At 41.0% G+C, this 22,980-nt stretch overlaps 1 protein-coding gene across 3 annotated transcripts in view; it reads left to right on the plus strand.

Moving 5' to 3' along the window:
- The window catches only part of COL19A1 (collagen type XIX alpha 1 chain), a 1,587,177-nt gene that overhangs the window by 240,942 nt on the left and 1,323,255 nt on the right, over positions 1-22,980 (plus strand). For all 3 annotated transcript variants that reach the window (XM_073675502.1, XM_073675503.1, XM_073675504.1), the window contains exons 9-10: positions 10,705-10,767; positions 18,102-18,155. In XM_073675502.1, coding sequence (XP_073531603.1) covers positions 10,705-10,767; positions 18,102-18,155 — 117 coding nt within the window. The remainder of the gene's footprint in view (positions 1-10,704; positions 10,768-18,101; positions 18,156-22,980) is intronic.

Genomic DNA, 22,980 nt, shown 5'->3' on the forward strand with positions numbered 1-22,980 from the left:
AAGTTAGAACTGTAAGATTCACTACGTGAACAACTGGTGTTTTGTGGAAAAGCACATGTACACTGTGTTCCAAATTATTATGCAAAAAGTGTTTAGGAGTGATAAGGGAAGAATTTGCTTGTTTGTCAGTTAAACTCATTGATGGTGATGTGTGTCAGGGCTCTTTATATCACTGTAAGCAATTGCAGACACCTGTGCTAATTAGTTTGGCAGGTGTGTCCAATGAACGGCAAGACTACTTAAGAAGGCTGTCCCACATTATTAAGCAGCCTACATTTTCTGCCAAAATGGGAAAGAAAAAGGATGTGTCGGCTGCTGAGAAGCAACAAATTGTGGAGTGTTTAGGTCAAGGCATGACTACAATCAACATTGTGCGATGATCAGGATGAAGTGTCTTGGCAATCAAGAAGTATGCAGCTGATTCACAGTACACACGTGTGCGTGCTGATAAGGGCAAATTGAGGACTCTTTCCTACAGGCAATTTCGTCAGGTTAAAAGAGCAGCGGCAAAAAAGCCTTGTCATAGCAGCAGACAAGTTTTTGAAGCTGCTTGTGCCTCCAACGTCCCCCGAACAACAAGATGCAGGGTCCTTCAGAGGTTTGCAGCTGTGCGTACGCCATCCTGTCGACCTCCTCTATCCACTGCACACAAGCAGAAATGGCTCCAGTGGGCCAAACATTACATGAAGACTGATTTCAAAACTGTTTTGTTCACGGATGAGTGCCGTGCAATGCTCTGTGGTCCAGATGGATGGAGTGGAGGATGGCTGGTTGATGGACACCCCACGCAAACACGGCTACAGCGCCAACAAGGAGGAGGTGGAGTAATGTTTTGGGCTGGAATCATGGGGAGAGAGATTGTCAGCCCCTTTAGGATCCCTGAAGGGGTAAAGATGAACTCCATAATGTATGTGGAGTTTCTCAAACAGCTCTTCCTGCCATGGTTCAAGAAGAAGAACCGTGTATTCCACAGCAAGATCATTTTCATGCATGATAATGCACCGTCTCATGCTGCACATAACACATCTGCATCTCTGGCTGATATGGGCATAAAAGGGGACAAACTTATGGTGTGACCCCCATGCTCCCCTGACCTCTACCCCATTCAGAATCTCTGGAGCATCATCTAAAGGGGTGTCTATGATGGCAGGAGGCAGTTCACATCTAAGCAACAGCTCTGGGAGGGTATTCTGTCCTCATGCAAAACAATTGAAGCAGAAACCATCCAAAACCTGACAAATTCAATGGACGAGAGAGTTCAGAAGCTCGTTTCGAACAAGGGGTCCTATGTGCAAATGTAACATCACCTAGAATAAAGTTTTGAGTTGAAAACTGTTTGATTTCAGTTTGTAATAACCTGCTAATGCTTATAATTTCAAAAATGTCCATTTTTTTTGGTCTTTATTAAAATGAAAAGGTTGATAGAAGAGTTTGGGGGATCTAAGAGTGTGGCAACCCAGTAGTCAGGATTACTTCGAATTCTGACAATCTGAGGGTCATGTTGCAGGTAGTGCATCAAGAAGGCACTTATGTGTCTTGTGCATCTCGGAGCCCCAAAATTATTTTCCGGGTTGGATGCAGCTAAAAATTATTATTAATTTTAAATCTGGTGGAGCTTAGTATAGATGGCCTAATAGAATCAGTACTGCACACTGCTACAAAGCCCAAATAATTTTCCAGCCAAGATACAGATAAACATGATTAGTAATTTTAAATCTGGTGGAGCTTAGTATAGATGGCCTAATAGAATCATTACTGCACACTGCTACAAAGCCCAAATAATTTTCCAGCCAAGATACAGATAAACATGATTAGTAATTTGAAAGCTTAAAACGGTTGGTGAGGTGATTTTAACCAATCATCAAGCTTTTACTCTCCCCAGGATGACACAGGGGTAGAAAAGTCATTTCGGATCCATGATTTGTTCATCTTTATGAACGTGAGTCTGTCTACATTATCAGTGGAGAGCCGCGTGCGCTTATCTGTCAGCACACCACCAGCAGCGCTGAACACACGTTCAGACAGAACGCTGGCTGCGGGGCATGACAAGATCTCCAAGGCGTAAGTGGCTAACTCCGGCCATTTATCCAGATTGGAAGCCCAAAAAGAGCAAGGGTCCAGTGACACAGTCATGGCTTCAATGTTTACTTGGGGATACTCCTGTACCATCATCTCTAGGCGTTGACTATGTGTCAGACTTCTTGTCTCCTGTGGCATTGCAAAGGATGGGCTAAAAAAGTAGTGAAATGATTCCGCAAAATTGATGTTACCAGCAGATACTGTGTTTCTGTTACGGTTTGAGTGCTGAACACTCGACGGTCCCACGGTTGGCAAGTTGGAACTGTGAGATTCACTACGTGCACCACTGGTGTTTTGTGGAAAAGCACATGTAAGATTCTGCAACAGTCCCTGCTGATACTCCTGCATGCGTGCATCCCTTTCTATGGCAGGAATTTTTTCTGCAAATTTACTTTTGTACCGGGGATCTAACAGTGTGGCAACCCACTAGTCAGGATTATTTCTAATTCTCCCAATTCGAGGGTCGTGTTGCAGGTAGTGCAGCAAGAAGGCACTCATGTGTCTTGCGCTTCCAGGAGCACCAAGTCCCTGTTGTGTTGGTGGCGAGGTAACAATCATGCTTCCTTCCTCTGTCCTCTCTCCCCCAACCTCGCACAACAGAAATGTGATCAAGGTCTCCCTCATCTGATGAGTCTTCCATCAGTTCGTCCTCCACTTCTTCCTGGGCTCCTGCACCTTCCTCACTAGTTTGGCTGCTACCATGCGCCCAGGTAAAACCATCTCCCCCACCCTCATATGCCTGCCTCCTTGGTGCTGCCGACCGTCTGGACCTTGCAGATGTTAGCCCTTCCGCATACAACTCCTCCTCCTCTACTTCCTCCACCTCCTCTTGTGCCACCACCTGACTCCGAATTCTGTTTAACATGTGCTCCAGCATGTAAATCACCGGAATAGTCATGCTGATAATGGCATCGTCACCACTAAACATCTTCATCGCCATTTCAAAACTGTGCAGAAGGGTGCATAGGTCCCTGATCTGAGACCACTCCTCCAGCGTGATTTGCCACACCTCTGGATCCCGTTGGCCCAGGCTATATGTCAGAACGTATTGCACCAGGGCTGGTCGGTGCTGCCACAGTCGCACAGTGTGCAGAGTTGAATTCCACCGGGTAGGCACATCGCATTTTAGCCGGTGAAGTGGCAGGCCCAACGACTTCTGTAGAGATGTAAGTCGCTGAGCTGCGGGATGCGAACGGCGGAAGTGAGCACACAGTGACCGTGCCCTCTGCAGAAGGCCATCTAGTCCGGGATAGTGGGCTAAAAATTGCTGGACAACCAGGTTCAACACGTGAGCCATACAAGGCACGTGTGTGACATTGCCCCGGCGAAGGGCCGCACCCAGAGTTGCAGCATTGTCGCCCACGGCCTTCCCTGGTTTCAGGTCCAGTGGAGACAACCATTCATGAAATTGGTTCTCCAGAGCTGACCACAACTCCTCAGCTGTGTGACTCACATTTACCAGACATTTCAAAGTAAAAACCGCCTGATGACATTGAGCCCTACTGCCAGCATAGTAAGGAGGTGTGCAGTATCCCTTCTGCGCAGTTAATAAGCTTGTGGCATGACCAGACAGGCTTTGGGTGCAGGTGGAGGACCGAGAGGAGGTTGAGGAGGCAGAAGCAGTGGAGGAACTTTGACATAAAGAGGATTGATGCACAACTCGTGGGGACGGCAAGACTTGGACAGCAGCCCCTTGTCCTGCTGTCACCATAGTTACCCAGTGCCCAGTCAGCGACATGTAATGCCCCTGTCCATGCCTACTCATCCAAGTGTCTGTGGTGAAATGCACCCTGTCACACACAGAGTTTCTCAAAGAAGCGGTGATGTTGTGTGCGACATGCTGGTGGAGCGCAGGCACACCTTTCTTTGAGAAGTAGTGCCGACTGGGCATCTGGTACTGGGGCACTGCGACGGACATAAGGTCTCGAAAATCCTCTGTGTCCACCAGGCGGAAAGGCAGCATTTCTGTAGCCAAGAGCTTGCAGATGGTGAAATTCAACCTCTTAGCTTTCTCATGGCTAGGAGGAAATGGTCTTTTACTTGTCCACATCTGAGGGACCGAGGGCTGGCTGTTGTGCTTAGACGGGGTTGATAAGGGTGTCCCCGGCAAACTGCCGGTCTGTGAGGAAGATGCAGGCGGACATGTTAGGTTGCTTTGATCCAAAGGTGGTGCTATTGATGTCGGACAGGGCTCAACACCAGCTGGTGTTGCCACCTCCAAAGAAAATGATGACCTGCCAATCACGCTGGCTGTTGCGGGTAAAGAGGTGGCAGGTCTGCGTCCCAAAACAGGTGTGACTGCTGTCCCCCCAGTCACAGAGGATGAAGAGGCCGCAGATGCACAAGATGGGGCAGACGGTGGTTGGCTCGGCCGGCTAGGCCGCATTGTAGCACAGTGAGCTTCCCACTGCAACTTATGCTTCATGTCCATGCGCCTGTTCATGCATGAAGTACTCAAACTATGTATTTTTTGGCCTCTACTTAGCTTTTGTTGACAAATGTTACAGATAACACGAGTTGGGTCATATTTATCGATCTGAAAAAATGCCCAGGATATGCAAGGCTTAGCACCCATGCGACCTGAAGAGCCACCATGACTTGTGGTCAGAGGCAGAGTTGTGTTTGAGGATGCAGTTGTTGACGTGCTTCCAGTACTACGTCTCTGTCCAGGAAGGCGCAACCTGACCTCGTCGTCACTAGCATCCTCCTCCACCTCATCTGCTGACCTCATCTCTTGGCTGACTGTGGGTTGACAGTAAGTGGGATCTCCAACCTCATCATCATCACCCTGTGTGTTATCACACCCGTCGTCCTCAGAGCCAACCTGTTCCTGCCCTGACAAAAAACTAAAGTTGTCGCTCCAATCAGGTATTTGAGTCTCATCACCAACTTCCTCATTGTCTCCACCAACAGGAGTTACAGTTTGGGAATGAGGGTCTACATTATGGTCAGAACCTTCTGCGTCTGGTCCTGGATCCGACTCATAAAGATTCTGGGCATCAGTGCAGATCATTTCCTCGTCTGGATTCACAGAAGCGCTGGAGCCGACCTCTGATTCCCAGGCTATAGTATGAGTAAACAGCTCTGCAGACTCAACCATCTTTTCTACCTCATACTCAGATGGGCAGCTGGAGATTTGGGAGCTGTGAGGAAGCAAGTGCGATTGGGGTGACACCTCTGAGGACTGGAGTATTTGTGATGTTGAAGTTGATGTGGAGGAGAGCCCACTTAGAGGAGCACTTGATATCCGTTGAAGCACCTGCTGTTTTTGTGCCTTATCTGGAATTTGTAGCGATTGGCGTGGCCATAAGAAAGGGATCTTATCACATTGTCCGCTAAAAGAAGTAGACATTTTAGTTTTGCTGGAAGATGGTCTTTCTTCTGCAGATGTTACTGTTGCTTTAGCATCTACTCCACAGACGCAACCTTTTTTCCCCTTCCCAACATGCCTATTCCCCTTTCCACCAGCAGCAGGCCTTTTTCCACTCATTTTGGTGGTTAACTAATTCACAACTCTGGAGTTGTTTGCACAAAAAAACAATGGATGGGAACCGAGCAGAGCTGAGTGGCCAAACTGTGGTATTAGGCCAAAACTATTGGCTGGGTTAGATGCAGAAAAAAATTATATTCAGTTTGCAACCTGATGGAGGTCAGCATAGATGGACTAATAGAACAAGTCCCACACACTGCTAGAAGCCCAAATATTTTTTCAGAGGTAGATGCAAAAAAAAATTATTTTCAGTTTGCAACCTGATGGAGGTCAGTATAGATGGACTAATAGAACAAGTCCCACACACTGCTAGAAGCCCAAATATTTTTTCAGAGGTAGATGCAGAAAAAAATTATATTCAGTTTGCAACCTGATGGAGGTCAGTATAGATGGACTAATAGAACAAGTCCCACACACTGCTAGAAGGCCAAATATTTTTTCAGAGCTAGATGCAGAAAAATATTATATTCAATTTGCAACCTTATGGAGGTCAGTATAGATGGACTAATAGAATGATGCTATGCCCAAAAGGTGTTACTTCACTAGGTGCAGTAAAAAAAATTGGTATTCTATACAGAGGTGGTGTAGCTTGCAACATAGATAGGCTACTCCACTGACTAATACACTCTGCAATAGGCCAAAAAGGATTAGCTTTGCTAGATTTAGCCAAATGCTGTGAAAAAAACTTGCACAGCACTGGCACAGACCTGCCTGGCAAAAACTGATAGGAACTGATGTAACTTAGTCCTTAAAAGGACTGCAATCTCAACTATTCCCTACTCCCAAGCTATCTGTAGATTTGTGCGAAAATTGGCTTGAAATTAACAAGGTATAGCGCACACAGCAACAGCGGTGCCATCTAACACGCAGCTGCAGCAGTGAGAAAATGGTGGCGACGGGGAAAATGGCTGGGTCTTATAGGGCAAGGACATGTGACATACACTGCCAATGACACATGCCCTTGCTTGTGTGAAAAAAAGCACTTCGCTCCGTGTGTGCGCTGCTGATAGTCTGACAGATTGCACCTCGATCTTCATTATTCCTGCAGAGATCCATCCCTTGCCCCTCCCCCCGACCCGCTGTACACTCAAACTGCGTATTAACATTAATTTTCATCATTACTGAGAAAAAATCCAGTTATGATTTTGGTACACGAACAGTTATCGAACATAACCTCGAACAGCCGAATTTTTTTCAAATCGTTCGTGTTTGCCGAACGGCTCGAACACCGCCCAAAACAGCTCGAATTTGAGATTGGCGAACAGTTCGAGTCAAACAACGCTCATCTCTAGTTATCAGGCCAAAATCACAAGGGTATGTGAACTTTTGATCAGGGTCATTTGGATGTTTTTGGTTGTCATTAACATGTAAAAAGAGAAAACACAGTAGTTTGATAATAAATGGCTTAATCCAACCAATAACCATGAGTGTAGAAAACGTTTTTTTTTATCATTCATATTCTCTGAAACAAGGCCAAGAAAGCAAAAATTCTACAGGGGTATGTAAACTTTTGAGCACAACTGTACAGTCTTTAAAACTAAAGGAAATATTTAAATGTTTATTAGCAATTGTTAATTATATGCAAATCATAGACATGGCCACAGTATCGCTAAAGTTAATAAACAAAGATGTGCCAACAATACCTAGAGAATGTGAAATATTTACCTATGAACCTATTTACCTATGAAATAAAGTCCAGGAGTTGTAAACACAGCTGCACAAGTTTCAGAATTTGTTGAATTTCAGCCAAGAGTAAATAAAATTCTACACTGTAGTGAAATTACTCAGAAGGAGTTACTGGATCAGCAAAATATAAGAGAGGACAATTTAAAGCATCAACAACAAATTCTCAAAAAATGCTAATCGTCCTGAATATTGGCTGGATTTTCTTGAAATAGGTTTTTAATCCTGTATTTTTAAACTGCTTTACTAAATGTCCTACCAAGTTAAGTGATGCTGCAAAGTAAATATTGGGCAACACAAATTAAAGAGTAGTGGACCTTTTGAATAACCCCTTTCTTGTCGGGGCAATTTTTGTTTTTGAGCTTTTATTTTTTTTCCTCCCCTTATTCCAAGAGTCGTGTTTGTTATTTTTCCATTGATATTTAACAGAGAAATTTAATTTAAACAGTATTCCATTTTATGATTATACTTCCTGGGAATTGAGAGTCGTATGCTTTATATTTTTTTCTCAATGTAAGTGTTTTTGGCAGACAAATCATATTGTTTATTAGAACCATTTTAGGATACATAAATATTATAACTAGTTTTTCATTTAAAAAAATGGGGAAAAAATGTTTCTTTTTTACAGCATTGAAATGTTAACTTTATTATTTTTTCTACACTTTTGTCAAATTAAACATTTTTTTTATAAAAAAAACAAACTTTTTTTCCCTGTGAATAGTTCTTTTAAATAAACTTTCAACATATTGCTTTAGTAACATCACATCTATTAGGCAATGCCTTTGATCTGATCTAATATGCATAAACTCAAGACTGGCCTTTGTTAGACTGTTAGACCCACCTAGAATGACAAACCATTGGCTTTTCACAATCCTGTGTGCCCACTATGCGTTTTTAAAGCGTTTTTGATGCGGAATTTCCGCAGCGTAAACGCTTGCAAAATGCTTGGTAATCTGTGCCCCATGATCCCCAATGAAAATCTGCATGTTCTGTGCAAATGCTGCGGAATTTTCCGCAGCGGAAAAATCCGCAGCATGTCCATTATTTGTGCGTTTCTGCATGCAGATTTGAGGTCCCAATGCATTTGAAAAACGCAAGTCAAATCCACATGTAAAAACGCTGCAAAAACGCGTCAAAATCATGTGTAAAATCCGCAATTTCTGCAGAAACGCTGCAGAAATTTTCTGCTTCATTTCTGCATCATGGGCACATACCCTTATGGGACGCTGATAGGGTAAAAAGGTGATTAAGCAACAGGAAACAATTCTGCAACGTAAGAAAATAGAAGTGTTAATAGTTCATTTTTATTAGTAAACAAAATGGAAACTGAATTAGCAATAGAGAAATGTAAGTATATAGGTTTGATGTAAATAGTTTTATGCCCAAAAAAGTAATTCTAAGAGAGATACCTTGATTGGATAACCAGAAAAAAAACGATATTTGCTAGCATTCAGAACATAGAGGCTCCTTCATCAGGCGAGTTTACCAATGAATAATAAAGCTAAAAGCACAACATTTAATATATGTTACAACAGGACATTTGTGCATGGGAAAGATGGGGTGCATGTACTGAATACATAAGTATAAAATGTACTGAATACATACAGTGCTGGCCAAAAGTATTGGCACCCCTGCAATTCTGTCAGATAATGCTCAGTTTCTTCTTGAAAATGATGGCAATCACAAATTCTTTGGTCTTATTATCTTCATTTAATATGCTTGCAAGGAAAAAACACAAAAGAGAATGAAGCAAAAATCAAATCATTGATCATTTCACACAAAACTCCAAAAAAGGGCCGGACAAAAGTATTGGCACCCGAAGCCTAATACTTGGTTGCGCAACCTTTAGCCAAAATAACTGCGAACAACCGCTTCCGGTAACCATCAATGAGTTTCTTACAATGCTCTGCTGGAATTGTAGACCATTCTTCTTTGGCAAACTGCTCCAGGTCCCTGACATCTGAAGGGTGCCTTCTCCAAACTCCATTTTGAGATCTCTCCACAGGTGTTCTATGGGATTTAGGTCTGGACTCATTGCTGGCCACCTTAGAAGTCTCCAGTGCTTTCTCTCAAACCATTTTATAGTGCTTTTGGAAGTGTGTTTTGGGTCATTGTCCTGCTGGAAGACCCATGACCTCTGAGGGAGACCCAGCTTTCTCACACTGGGCCCTACATTATGCTACAAAATTTGTTGGTAGTCTTCAGACTTCATAATGCCATGCACACGGTCAAGCAGTCCAGTTCCAGAGGCAGCAAAGCAACCCCAAAACATCAGGGAACCTCCGCCATGTTTGACTGTAAGGACCGTGTTCTTTTCTTTGAATGCCTCTTTTTTTTTTCCTGTACACTCTATGTTGATGCTTTTTCCCAAAAAGCTCTACTTTTGTCTCATCTGACCAGAGAACATTCTTCCAAAACGTTTTATGCTTTCTCAGGTAAGTTTTGGTAAACTCCAGCCTGGCTTTTTTATGTCTCGGGGTAAGAAGTGGGGTCTTCCTGGGTATCCTACCATACAGTCCCTTTTCATTCAGACGTCGAAGGATAGTACGGGTTGACACTGTTGTACCCTCGGACTCCAGGGCAGCTTGAACTTGTTTGGATGTTAGTCGAGGTTCTTTATCCACCATCCGCACAATCTTGTGTTGAAATCTCTCGTCAATTTTTCTTTTCCGTCCACATCTAGGGAGGTTAGCCACAGTGCCATGGGCTTTAAACTTCTTGATGACACTACACACGGAAGACACAGGAACATTCAGGTCTTTGGAGATGGACTTGTAGCCTTGAGATTGCTCATGCTTCCTCACAATTTGGTTTCTCAAGTCCTCAGACAGTTCTTTGGTCTTCTTTCTTTTCTCCATGCTCAATGTGGTACACACAAGGACACAGGACAGAGGTTGAGTCAACTTTAATCCATGTTAACTGGCTGCAAGTGTGATTTAGTTATTGCCAACACCTGTTAGGTGCCACAGGTAAGTTACAGGTGCTGTTAATTACACGAATTAGAGAAGCATCACGTGATTTTTCAAACAGTGCCAATACTTTTGTCCACCCCCTTTTTTAGGTTTGGTGTGGAATTATATCCAATTTGGCTTTAGGACAATTCTTTTTGTGTTTTTTTCATTGAAGACAAATTAAATGAAGAGAATAATACCAAAGAATTCGTGATTGCAATCATTTTCAGGAAGAAACTGAGTATTATCTGACAGAATTGCAGGGGTGCCAATACTTTTGGCCAGCACTGTAAGTACAAAAGTAACTCTGCAGCATTTTCAGTAAAAAAAAAACAACAGCTTCGTTTTCTGTGTTTATAATTTAGGTAAACCTTAATTTTTTTCTTATTTTGAGAGCTTGCTCTCACGATCGTAGATTCTTACATCCGAGAGAATCGGATCGATTATGGTAATGACACTCTGATCAAAATAAAACTTTTTACATTTTTTATTTTCAATTAGGGAGAAGCTGGTTTACCAGGTCCTATAGGTTTGCCTGGAGTAAAAGGTGATGAAGGTGTTCAGGTAAGCTTTTTTATTTCTAGAGCCACATTCAAGTTACTTAATCATTAAAAGGATTTTCCAGGCAGAAAAGTTTAAAAATTATATAGTTTTCTGTGTAATAAGTCTCAAAATCTTCAGTTACCTTTATTTTCGTTTCTTAGCTCCCTTTCAGACCCTTCAAAAGGGTTGTTTGGCCTTAGGCTACAAGTCTGCAGTCACTTTATGTGCACTGCACGCTTTATGGGTTCTCCAGTGCTGGTGCTGGAAGCAGATGCTTATGTGACCTCAAGGATGCAATTCACATTCTTCTGCCACATTCCAACTAGACTGTGCCTGGCCTCACTTAATACACTTAGATCAAGCGAGGCTGCGGCCATCTAGTTGGCACATGACCACATGTATGCAAATCACATTGTACTTTAAGGCTGTGTGCCCACGATGCGTTTTTTAAGCAATTTCGCAGCGGCAGAAACGCTTAAAAAATGCATGGTAGAAGGCCTGCCATGTTCCCCAATGATAATCCACATGTGCTGTGCGCATGCTGCGGAAATTTCCTCTGCGGGTTATCATTGCGGTAAAAAACGCAGCACTACCAATTATTTTGCGGAAGCGCTGTATTTTTGCTGCCATTTACTTGCATTGGAACGCTTGGATTTCTCATCACTGGATCTGTACATGCGGAATCCAAACGTTTCAATGTGCGAATGGTACCCGGGTGTGGAGGACAGGAGACTCTCCTCCGAACCCGGGTACCATAGAACCTGTGAAAAAAAGAATAAAATGAAAAATAAATATTTATACTTACCTTCTGATGGCCCGCGGTGTGCTTGTCTTCACTTGCCGGCAGCTCACGGTGGACTGAAGGACCTGTGCTGATGTCATAGTCATGTGACGGCAGGTCCTTCAGTGTAGTGCACCGCGAGCTGCCGGCAGCCAGGACGGAGCGATTAAAGACTCCGGGGGCCATCGGAAGGTAAGTATAGATTTATTTTTTTATTTTTAAACATTCTTTAAGGTCACACTATATAAATCCATGCCGGTTGCATGGATTTATATAGTGTGACCAAGTTGACAAGCACTTTCCAAGTGATGCTAAAACCGCTTGGAAAGCGCTTGTCAACCAGCATGCGGAAATGCATGTGAAGAACGCTTCACATCCGCACGTCCCTGGCAGGAAAAACACATGTACAATCCGCATGCGTTTTTTCTGCCAGGGAGATGCAAAAACGCTCAGGAAAAAATCCAGAGCATTTCTGCATCGTGGGCACATAGTCTAACTGTTTCTTTATCTTTTACTGGAAAAACACAATGGCTCACTGAGGACACACTGATATAAACACTGATGACACCAGTACTGTTTATCTCTGGTACCGGTTTTATACGGACGTGTGAAGGGGGCCTAAGAGGCAGAGCTATATTTGTCCCACAATTAACTCACTCCCACCCTCAGTGCCCACCCATTCCACCTACAAAACACTATTCCGAGACTCCTACATAGTCTCAAAATTGATAAATCACTGCACACACAGTTTCTCTTTCCTAACATTCCTCCCTCTCCACCTAGTATGTACTATTCTGACACTATCCCGCAGTTGCAGATGCTGATACTTTTACTACACAGGCTGATACTTGTGCTACTCAGTACATTGTGCATTGTAGGGGAGCAATGATTCATATAATTTATTTATGTATTCTAATGCAATCTAGCACCCTGGAACACCCAGCATTATTCACTCTGGCTAAGACCACGTTTGACACATTCCATGTTTGGTAGTACAGGAGTGGAACAATCAGAGGAAAAGTATTATAGAAACATGTGCACCACTTCTGCATTTTTTAACCACTTCTGGCTTTGGCTTACAAATACTGATGTAAAATACTGAACGTGTGAATGTGGCCTTAAGTCACAGTTGATAAGACTACAGTTCTGTATGAAACTGGCTTTCTCTGCTCTCTTTTACTTCCTGTGCACATCCAGAGTCACTATAAACTTGCTGAGGATCACAACTCTTGACATCGCTTGTCAGAGCACACTGCAGAACTGCTAGCTGAGCTGTTCAAAGCACAGACAGGAAATCTCTGAACTTTGCTCTTTGAATGGACTGTAGCAGAGTGTAAGACACTGAAGGTCACATCACCACAGTTTCTTAATTTCTGACAAGATTTACTATGCTTTAATATCTGTGTACCTGGAGAACTTCTACCCCTTAAGGACCCTGGGATTTTCCACTTGTGCATTTTCGTTTTTTGCTCCCCTTGTTCCCAGAGCCATAGCGCTTTTATTTTTTGGTCAAAATGGCCGTGTGAGGGCTTATTTTTTGCGGGACGAGTTGTACTTTTGAACGACATTACTGGTTTTACCATATTATGTATGGGAAAAAGGGAAAAAAATTCCAAGTGCGGTGAAATTGCAAAAAAAGTGAGATACCACAGATGTTTTTTTTTTATTTTTTTTACCACGTTCACTGAATGCTAAAACTGACCTGTCATTTTTATTCTCCAGGTCATTACTTCTACATTTCTAAGACCTGTAGCGTCTCCATTTTTCGGGATCATTGCTTTGATTTCAGTACATATTGACATTTTGATGTATCCACATGGACTTTGATGCTTATCTTCATTTCTTACAACTCCGTGCTAGTAATTAGACTTACAACTGAGAAAGTAGTTAGTATTCTGTAAATATGAATTATTGAGCTTGTATATTTCTCTTCCACAACTTATGTATGCTACTTGGAAATGCTAAATACTCTATATAATATGTTATTATCCAGTATGCCTTTTAATTGCACTTTAATCCGTCTGATCAGACAATTAGCTGTTGGTTGACACTGTTAGCAGACAGCAGTTCATCTATACTCTTCTTTGTGCACAATTATTCATGCTTGAATTTTGTCTGGCCTTCCACAATCACTGATCTCTAATTATAGCCTACAAGTATCCTTTCTTTTAGCCCAACTCTTCATGCTCAAGTCTCAATTGTGGATCCATATAAAAAGAATCCATAATACTTGACTTGGAAAAATTTTAGGACTCATGTTCATCCTCTGCGTGTTTTTATATTTCACATGCAATTTTTGCTTATAGATTCTGAGACAATAATTGTAGATTATTATTAGGGATGCGTGAACGTTCTCCGTGATACTCGGATATCACTCCAGTATCTGGGTACTAGGATGTGCTCGGCACTCGACGAACATTAGCTGGTGCTCGATTTCAAACTCAAATACCCATCCCGCATGTTTGGCGCCTGTTACACAGCCAATAAGCATGCGGGGATTTGCCTGCGTGTCACTGTAATTCCATAGCCATCTTTGTAATGGCATTACTATGATTGGCTGGTCGTATGACATTATCAGGGGTTATAAAAGGACAGGCACTGCCAGGCTCAGCACACTGGTGCCATTTCACAGCTCTGTGACAGTTCTTTTTGGAGGAAGAGAGTGCTAATCCAGGCGTGTGTGCACAGTATAACGAATCACAGTCCTGTAGTGTTGATACTGGAACCATCATACTAACAGTCCTTGTAAGGGCTAATTTTGTGCTTTGCTGTTTATATCAGATACATTTTGTATTTAGCCTAGGGGGAGGGAGAGAGAGTTGCAGGAGCAAGAAGAGAGGCTGAATACAGTCTTTAAGCAGGGATTAGGGCTTTGCAGTCTGTTGCTAAATATATAGCTGCAGCATTAGACCACTTTTTTTTGAGGAGGGGTGAAAAAAATGACTATATCGTTATCCATAGAGTATTACATGCCGTGTGGTACATTTAGGTGTTATATAACACTCCCAAAAAAAGTTGAAACATTTTTCTGGATTCAATTACTCACCCATAGAGTATTACGTGCTTTGTGGTACATTTCGTTGTTATATAACAGTCTGAAAAAGTGTTGAAAAATGTTTCTTGATTCAATTACTCATCCATAGAGTATTACGTGTTTGTGGAATATTTCGGTGTTATATAACACTCACCCAATTGTGGAAAATATGCTGAAAAAATTCCCATCAGACAAGGTTAGCAGCAGCAGACAAGCTTCCTTGCCCAAACAAGGAGGAGAGGCGAGGGAGACACACACCAAGTACAGCAGAGGCAGGAGTACACTGTCAAAGACCTGGGCCAATTTCATGACACCCTCCCTGTGTCCATGCCTTGATGACTGGGTATTTTTGACAAGGAGGGAAAAGTTTTTAAAAATGGTCAAGCAATACCTGGCCGACAAAGCCAGCGTACTCCATAATTCCTCTGTGACCTTCAGCTATTGGGTCTCAAAGCTGCATACCTGGCATGAGCTGTCCCTCTATGCCTTGGAGGTGTTGTGCTGCCCTGCCGATAGCATCTTGTCTGAGCGGGTTTTTAGTGCCACTGTGGGGTCATAACAGATAGATCCTTTCACCTGTCAACAGGAAGTGCTGACAGGCTCACTTTGATAAAAATGAACAAAGCCTGGATTAGGCCGAACTTTTCCATACCACCAAATGACAGCAGCACATTAAAAACAATGTTCAATATTTGAGGCCCGCCAGTTGTTGTCTTCTAGGGTCTATGGATGACTGAATGACCCTACTTATAATTTTTTCCTAGCTTTGCATATTGTACAAAGCCTTTATGAGTGTGGAAATACCACAACTACACTTTATTAATTTTTTTTTTATGAGGCACTACAGTTGGTGCCTTCAAGAGAGTGTGGATGACTCTGCTTGTAATTTTTGGCAGGCTTTGTACTTATTGCATAGCCTTTATGAGTCTAGGAGTACCACTACATGACAATCTGAACATAATGTGTATGAGGCCCTCCTTTATGTCTAATGCAGGATGTATCTGAATTGCTCTGAGTCCTGTATTTTTGGCACTTCTTACTTCCTTCATAAATTACACTGAAATTTCCAATTTTTTTTTTTTTTTTTTAAAAATACAATTTTGGTTTACTTAAATTAATATTTTTTTAAATCCTTTTTAAATTTTGCCTTATATACAAGTCATTATACAGGATGAAAAGTTTCTTCACATTTTTTTCCTGTAAATTCGAAGTTCTCTTTGATTTTGAATGTTTTATTGTCAGTCTTTAAAGTGGAGTAAAAGTTTTACACCATTGTTCTCAGCAGCGATATGGAAGTCAGAGATGATTCCAGGGGTCTTAACCATGCTGTTCCATTCAGCACTTTTTCCATCCATTTCAACATTTTCAATGCCCCCCAGGCCTCCTTGTAGAGTTTGCCAGAAAAATACTCGGATTTCCCATTGACTCCCAATATACTTGTTACTCAAACGAGCATCTGAGCATTAGATATTTCTCAGTTCGAGTAACAAGCATCCGAGCATTTTAGTGCTCATTCATCTCTAATTATTATAGCTTTACCATATGGATGTTCACATAATAATAATATAGACTTGTGAAGAGTGCCACTGTTCAAGGTCAATGAACATTTACATTTAAAAACTAAGATTATGTCAACTTTTCTGCTTTTAAGCAGATTTTGAGCAGCCTTTTGGTTATCTAGCTTTTTTTGTGGTTTAGCCACAATGTGAAAACAGAACATAATATATTAATAAATTGGAAATTGTTTTTATCCTTGTTAATTATAAATTTTATATGATTAGTGAAGTGACTAATGACTGAAACTTTTGGAAATGATTTACAGATGTAGCAATCTTTAACCACCTGTGCACTACGTGGTACTATGCTATTTGTGCTGCATGGTCATTTTAATGCATGGTTGTGCCAAACTACCACCACATCACAGCAGGTCGATGTGTTGGGTAGCATGCTGTTCGCTACCATTCTGAAGCTTTAATTTGCAAGACATACAAAATATTATTACAATTTGTACATTAATATAAATGAATATTTATAAAATAGTCGTTTTTAATCTAATATTTTAAAATGGTTTTAAATTGTTACAACTTTTCTAACTCAGACTTTGATCTCATAGGACCTTTTACATAGTTCTAATACCGGCTACTTTGCCCGCTTCCAGGTTCTGCATAGTCTGTGCAGTCCAAAATGACCTCTGTTACTGCATAGTATCTAGGGAATGATTGTCATGCAATTCATTGTGATAAATTCACTCTACTCATGCTAAGCTTTGCCGGGCGTCTTTTATTACCCTTTACATACTAAGGGAGTGTGTTGATTTAGTATCATGTCTGCTGACAGTCGTTTACCAAATGCAAAGATGTCAAGAATGATGCTTTTGATAAAAGATCAAGTGGATGTTTTAAATATTTAACAATAACGCTAGAATTATTGGTTGCTGTCTTAATGTATTGTCAGTCTTTGTCTTCTCTAGATCATAGATAATTAATTTCAATTATTCCACTAGCAGAATTGTCACATATGACACCTTAAAAGTATAAAAAAGTTAAATGTTAAATAAATATTCTAATAAACTCATAAGTTATATGGGATCAATTGAATAAGGGAGATTTATCCAAAATGGTATTAAAATATTTTCCCCTTCAAAAAGTTGCCATTTTCATTTTCATAAGTATACAAAAAATAGTTGTGACTTACCCTAAACTTATAAAACATTAGTTAAAACCAGTTATAATTTTATAATCAAGCGAAACAAGAAGGAAACTTTTACATGCTAACAGGAACAAGTTTGTATTTTTCAAGAAATACATTTTCCCCAAGTTTCACCATATAATTTATCACTATTGATACTCTTAGCTAAATATCTAATTAAGCTATATCTAATTAGATATCTATGTGCATATATATTTAATTAACCATAAATATTATCGCACCTAAAGCAAAAGTTTTCAACCTTTTGTTACATTCATTTCAGACTGGAAGTCTATATATACCATAGTTATAAATTTAGATTGTCAGATGGAATAGTAAGTAACACATGCTTTGGGGTTTTGCTTGTACATGTGGTAGACAGGGTATGGTTTCATTATGCCGTGAGATTAAGTTTATCCATGAGCCGTCCCAAATGGTTACTTCTCCAAAAATAGCGCAGTACAGGAAGTTACGGATTATGCAATTAGACAACATTACAAAGTGAAATATACACTTGTTTTCCTCCTTCACGTTAGACATGGCTCCTTTCCACTAATAATCAATCATTTAACTCCACTTGAGATTTTATAATGCAACTATTAAATAATTTAAACAAACAAAATAGAATATTAAAGAATCATTTTTAATGCTAATAAATATAAGTGTTACTATAATATGTAAACTGTGTTGTCTACAACGGACCTTTTAATAAATCTAATGTTCTCTCTCCATCTTGTTTTGTGTGGTACTTATGTGAAAGCTATTTCACAATAGATTATGCAGACAGAAATTAGTACTGTGTATTGTGTTAGGTTTTTGTTAATGTACGGCTGTCTTTATTGTGTTTTGCAGGGTGAGAAGGGAAGCAAAGGTGAAAATGGTACTCCAGGAGAAATTGGGGAAAAGGTATCCATTAAAATGCTTTTATCTGATCTTCTTTAATCAAATATTTATACAGTGTTTCTTTTCTTGAACTTTCAAAGAAAATATTTATGAAACATGACTTGCTTTAGTATGTGTTTTATAATGTAGCATTAGTACAGTTTTGCTTTTATATCTTACTTGAAGAACATTTGACTTGTCATATAAAAGTCTGTCAGTTATACATTTTCTTTACCATTAAAAATACTATAAGTAGTGATACATTATGCATCAGTTCCTAAAACAATACTCTCTTCTATCTTCTTTGGTAGCTGGCATCTGTAAGATACATACCCAGAGTCTAATCCATTATTGAGATATTATTATTGGCATTTTAACATTTTTTGGTCCAAAAATTTCCATAGCCAATTGTTACTTTTAAGTCCACAGCAAATTATTGATACATTTGTTATAGTATTTGGTGTTTTTCTGGTATTTTTTTCATAACACAGCATGATCCAAGAATTGCATTTTTCTAGTCTGAATACATCCTAATGCTCACAACTAACAATAAAGTTATTTGTGGTAAGCATTCTCTACAGAATATAAATAAATTACACTACAGCATATTATGTTTGATGTTATTGTGTGACTACTATGACACCTCCTCCTATCACTTCAGTTTGAATAATTCACTATGCAGCCATTCATGGTTCTACTTATAAATACAGTGTCGGATTGGAGTACTGAGGGTCAACCAGCAACATTGACTCTGGGGGCCCACTGTTAATCGACATGCAAATATTACCCTGATTCACAAGTTCATCTATGCTGCTATATAATAAGCTGAGTAGTTTGTTAAATGAAGAATGAGGTGCTGCTTTTGTCTGTACATAGTGAATTAAGTGTATTTTAATAGCTACTTCTCATATATAGTAGTGAGTTGGTGGCACCCATCCGTACAGGCAAAATCTTGCTCAGCAGAACCTATATTTCAGTATAGAAACTGAACGTATCCAGGGGTGCACTATGTGCAGCTAAGTAATGTTTGTGAGGTCCACCGCTTTAACAAAGCATGACAAATGGCATTTGGAGTGAAAAATATGTATATAAAGGGTAACATTTCTCCTTGCGGAGAGTGACATGTTAAGCATGTCACAGTGAGGAGACTTTTAAAGCCGCAATACTCCTTTGGGAAATATCAAAATTTTCTCTTCAGAGAGGAAGAGGACCAGAACTCTAGTGCCACCTACAGGAAATAGCAATCCTAAAAGTCAATAGTGACCCTTTAACGAGCCTTATCACATGACTTAGGATATAAGCCAGAACCAGAAACTCAATTTGCAGACACTGTGTTTTGGGGTACTGCCCCTCGTCAGTGCAAAGTGTGAGTTCTGGTTTGGCTGGGTGAGAGGCGTCAGACCAATATCTAAGGGGTAACATTTCTCCTTGCGGAGAGCGACATGTTTGTTAAGAATTGTCACGGTGAGGAGACTTTTAAAGACGCAATGCTCCTCAGGGAAATATGCAAATTGTCTCTTCAGAGATGAAGAAGACCAAAACTCTAGTGCCACTTAAAGGAAGTAGCAATCCTAAAAGTTAATAGTGACCCTTTAATGAGTCTTATCACAGTGAAAAATAGTAATGGACAAAATCAATTTCTCACAATATCATTTTTTAAGCTCCTTTGGATCCCATGAACCTCAATTTACTTACCAATCTGATATGTTCTGTGTTCAGTATACCAAAGTCCCAGTTCTTGGTGTCTAGCATTTTAACTACCTTATTCCTTAGTGTCAAGCTATTCGTGTACCAGTCAGTAGTAGTTTGACTGGTTCCCTTCCTGTATCAGTATATTAGTGGAAAGTACGTTTTTTGTGGTCAACCTGTTGGTGAAGGAGGAAAAAGCAGAATAAGAGCAAGAAGATAATTTCTATACTGCATTGCTAATTATGTGCACCACCAGAGCAGTGTACAAGATATATTCTTGCTCTGATTCTGCTCTTTTTCCTCCTTCACCAGCAGGTTGATCACAAAGAGCTTATTTTCCACTGATATACTAATACAGGAAAGGAAGCAGAGGCGACACTTTTTGTCATCTTACTCTGTTTTTGGCAGCACAAACCAGCATTTTCTGCCAGTGTATATTATACACTCACGCATCTTAAATATCACAGTAGCCCATTTGCATGCCAAAGTAACTGACCCATAATACACTCAATGTCTTAAAGCAATGAGAGTCACACAGTCCTTATAAAAACACCTAACAGATCTGCCTTTGCCTCGCTCTCTCTTTCTCTTGCCACAATACTGAGATTCTGATAAAGTTTGACAGACAGCTTGGCACCTAAACAAATATGTGCTTGTTGCTAGGCTTCAGGCTGTTGCTGGATTTGAAATGGGTCCAGAACCTTCTGTGGTCTCCCATTTTGGTCCAGCTGGGGCTCATGCTGCTCAGCATCGTCGTCAGCCCCAACTCGTAGCTGGTCCACGAGATGTACAGATTGTCTCTTGGGTATTTGTGCCTAGCAACATTAAGCATAGGTTGCTGAGGGAGACAGGGCTGTTGGAGCCTAAGTCCAGGATTCTCCGCACTGAGCATGTCCGTGACCTGGCGGACCGTGATTGGTGGTTTGGCCAGCACCTGATCTGGTGACCTGGCACCGCCTGATTGGTCGCGGGTGACGCCACCAATAGTGCGAAGGTGGGCAGGGCTTAGTCTTTAAAAGACCCGCCCACAAACATGGCGGCGCGCTCTGATCATTGAGCAGTGATGCTGATGTGTGGACGACTGTGTTCCACGTAGTTTCCATAGGCAGGTGTAGTGGAAATAGGCAGGCTAGTGGAAATAGGCAGGTAGCTCCGTCTTGCAGTCTGGCTCTGCTCAAGGGGTCGCCTAACACCCCGAGCAGCCTGCAGACATCCTGTCCACGGCTATCGCCTGTCAGCCACGTGGAGTAATACCCTTCAGTCCAGTAGCACGCAGGCTGGAGGCACATGTACCCATCGGCGTAGTCACACACACATCCTAGCGCCGCCAGTGTAGTCCCTGTGTAGTTAACAGGGCTTCAGCTACTTCCCCGGTCGCGCATCTCCCGTGCAGTTAACAGAGATAGAGCGAACCGCTATACCCGTTCCTGTGTGCAGTAACACAGAAGGGTTTATCATTTAAGTTGGTTGCTTTACTTTTCACCTGGAAAGTGTTCGGCAGCAGCCCACCAGGCTGCATCGCGGACCCAGGGGTCGGTTGCGTTCCATTATAATAAAGTTGTCTGAAACCGCCCTCCTAACACTTGTATGAGTATAAATTCCATAATGTTTCTGAATTTTTTTTAATCATATGTAGCTATAAACATGTTTTTTTTTTAGAAAGGAAGAATGAAAAATGTTGACTTAAAGCAAACCTGTCTGCTGATACATGCTGCAACGTTTCAGAGTCAAACATACTTGACTGTGTTCATACAGCCAGTGTCTGATAGATGCTGCCCACAGATTGGGCAGCATGTATCAGGTTCTCTTTAAGGCAATGTTTAGGCTGGTATAAAATTCTAAGTATATTCAGTTGCATATAAGAAAAAAAAGATTGGCTTTTAAGAATGAATAAACAGATGTCCAGACCCATCAAAAGAATAATTGTTGCATATCATTTTTTTCTCTATAGCAGATATTTTTTAAGGCTGAAGTTTCAAATGCCAGACTTATGCTGAATAATGCAGTTAGATGTGCCGAATTTAGTAGGAGGTGCATACCCCATTTTGTTTGATCAGAAAATGTAGAAATCTACATTTGTTATGAGCAGGAATAGGTTTCGGCTATCATTTACACCAATTTATAGTGTAAATTATGGCACAGTGAATGTGTTGGTCAGCAGGAGGCCCCTCCAATATTTCTTGTTTCTTTTGAAAATTGATGAGATAAAACCATAATTTTATAAGATTCTGTTTTAAGCCAGAATATGTCAATAACCACTCAACAAAGTAAAATGATACAACAATCCATCATTACTGTAGGACATGAGAGGCAGTAAATCTGGAAAATTGCTAGAACTTTGAATGTATCCTCAACTGTAGTCATTAAAACTAGCAATCACTATTATGAAACTGGCTCTCACGAGGAGCTCCCCATGAAAGGCAGACCAAAAATTACCTCTGCTGAAGTAGACACATTCATCAGCGTTACAAGCCTCATAAAACACAAATTGACAGCACCTCAAATAATAGCTCTCATTAATGATGCTCAGACATCAAGTATCAGACACATCTCAACATCAACTGTCCAAAGGAGACTTCAAGAAAATAGGCTGTTATGGTTGAATGGTCACCACTGTAGACTGCAAACAAGAAGAGACTTGTTTGGGCCAAGTAACGCAAGGACTGTACATTACATCAGTTGAAATCTGTACTGTTGTCTGATGAATCAAAATATGAGATTTCTGGTACCAAACCGCCATGTTTCTGTGAGATGCCGGAGACGTGAATTGATGGTTTCTATATGTCTATATGTCTGCCCACCTTGAATCATAGAGGAGATGGTGTCCTCTGGTTGTGACACTGTTAATATATTCTAAATTTGACTCGCACTTAACCAGCATGGCTGCCATAGCACCCTGCAATGACATGCCATCCCATCTGGTTTGCACTTAGTGGTGCCATGATTTGTAATGCAACAGGACAAAGACTCAAAACACACTTCTGGACTATATAGGAGCTATGGGACCAAGAAGGAGAGGAATGCAATGCTGTAACAAATAACATTTCCTCCACAATCACATGACCTAAAACCAATTGAGATAGTTTGGGTTGAGTTGGACCACAAAGTGAAGGCAAAGCAGCCAACAAGTGCTTAGTCCCTCTGGAAACTCCTTTAAGAC

The sequence above is a fragment of the Phyllobates terribilis genome, unplaced genomic scaffold (genome assembly GCF_046119375.1).
Source record: "Phyllobates terribilis strain yellow unplaced genomic scaffold, ASM4611937v1 Scaffold_3__8_contigs__length_932513732, whole genome shotgun sequence".
Taxonomy (NCBI): domain Eukaryota; kingdom Metazoa; phylum Chordata; class Amphibia; order Anura; family Dendrobatidae; genus Phyllobates; species Phyllobates terribilis.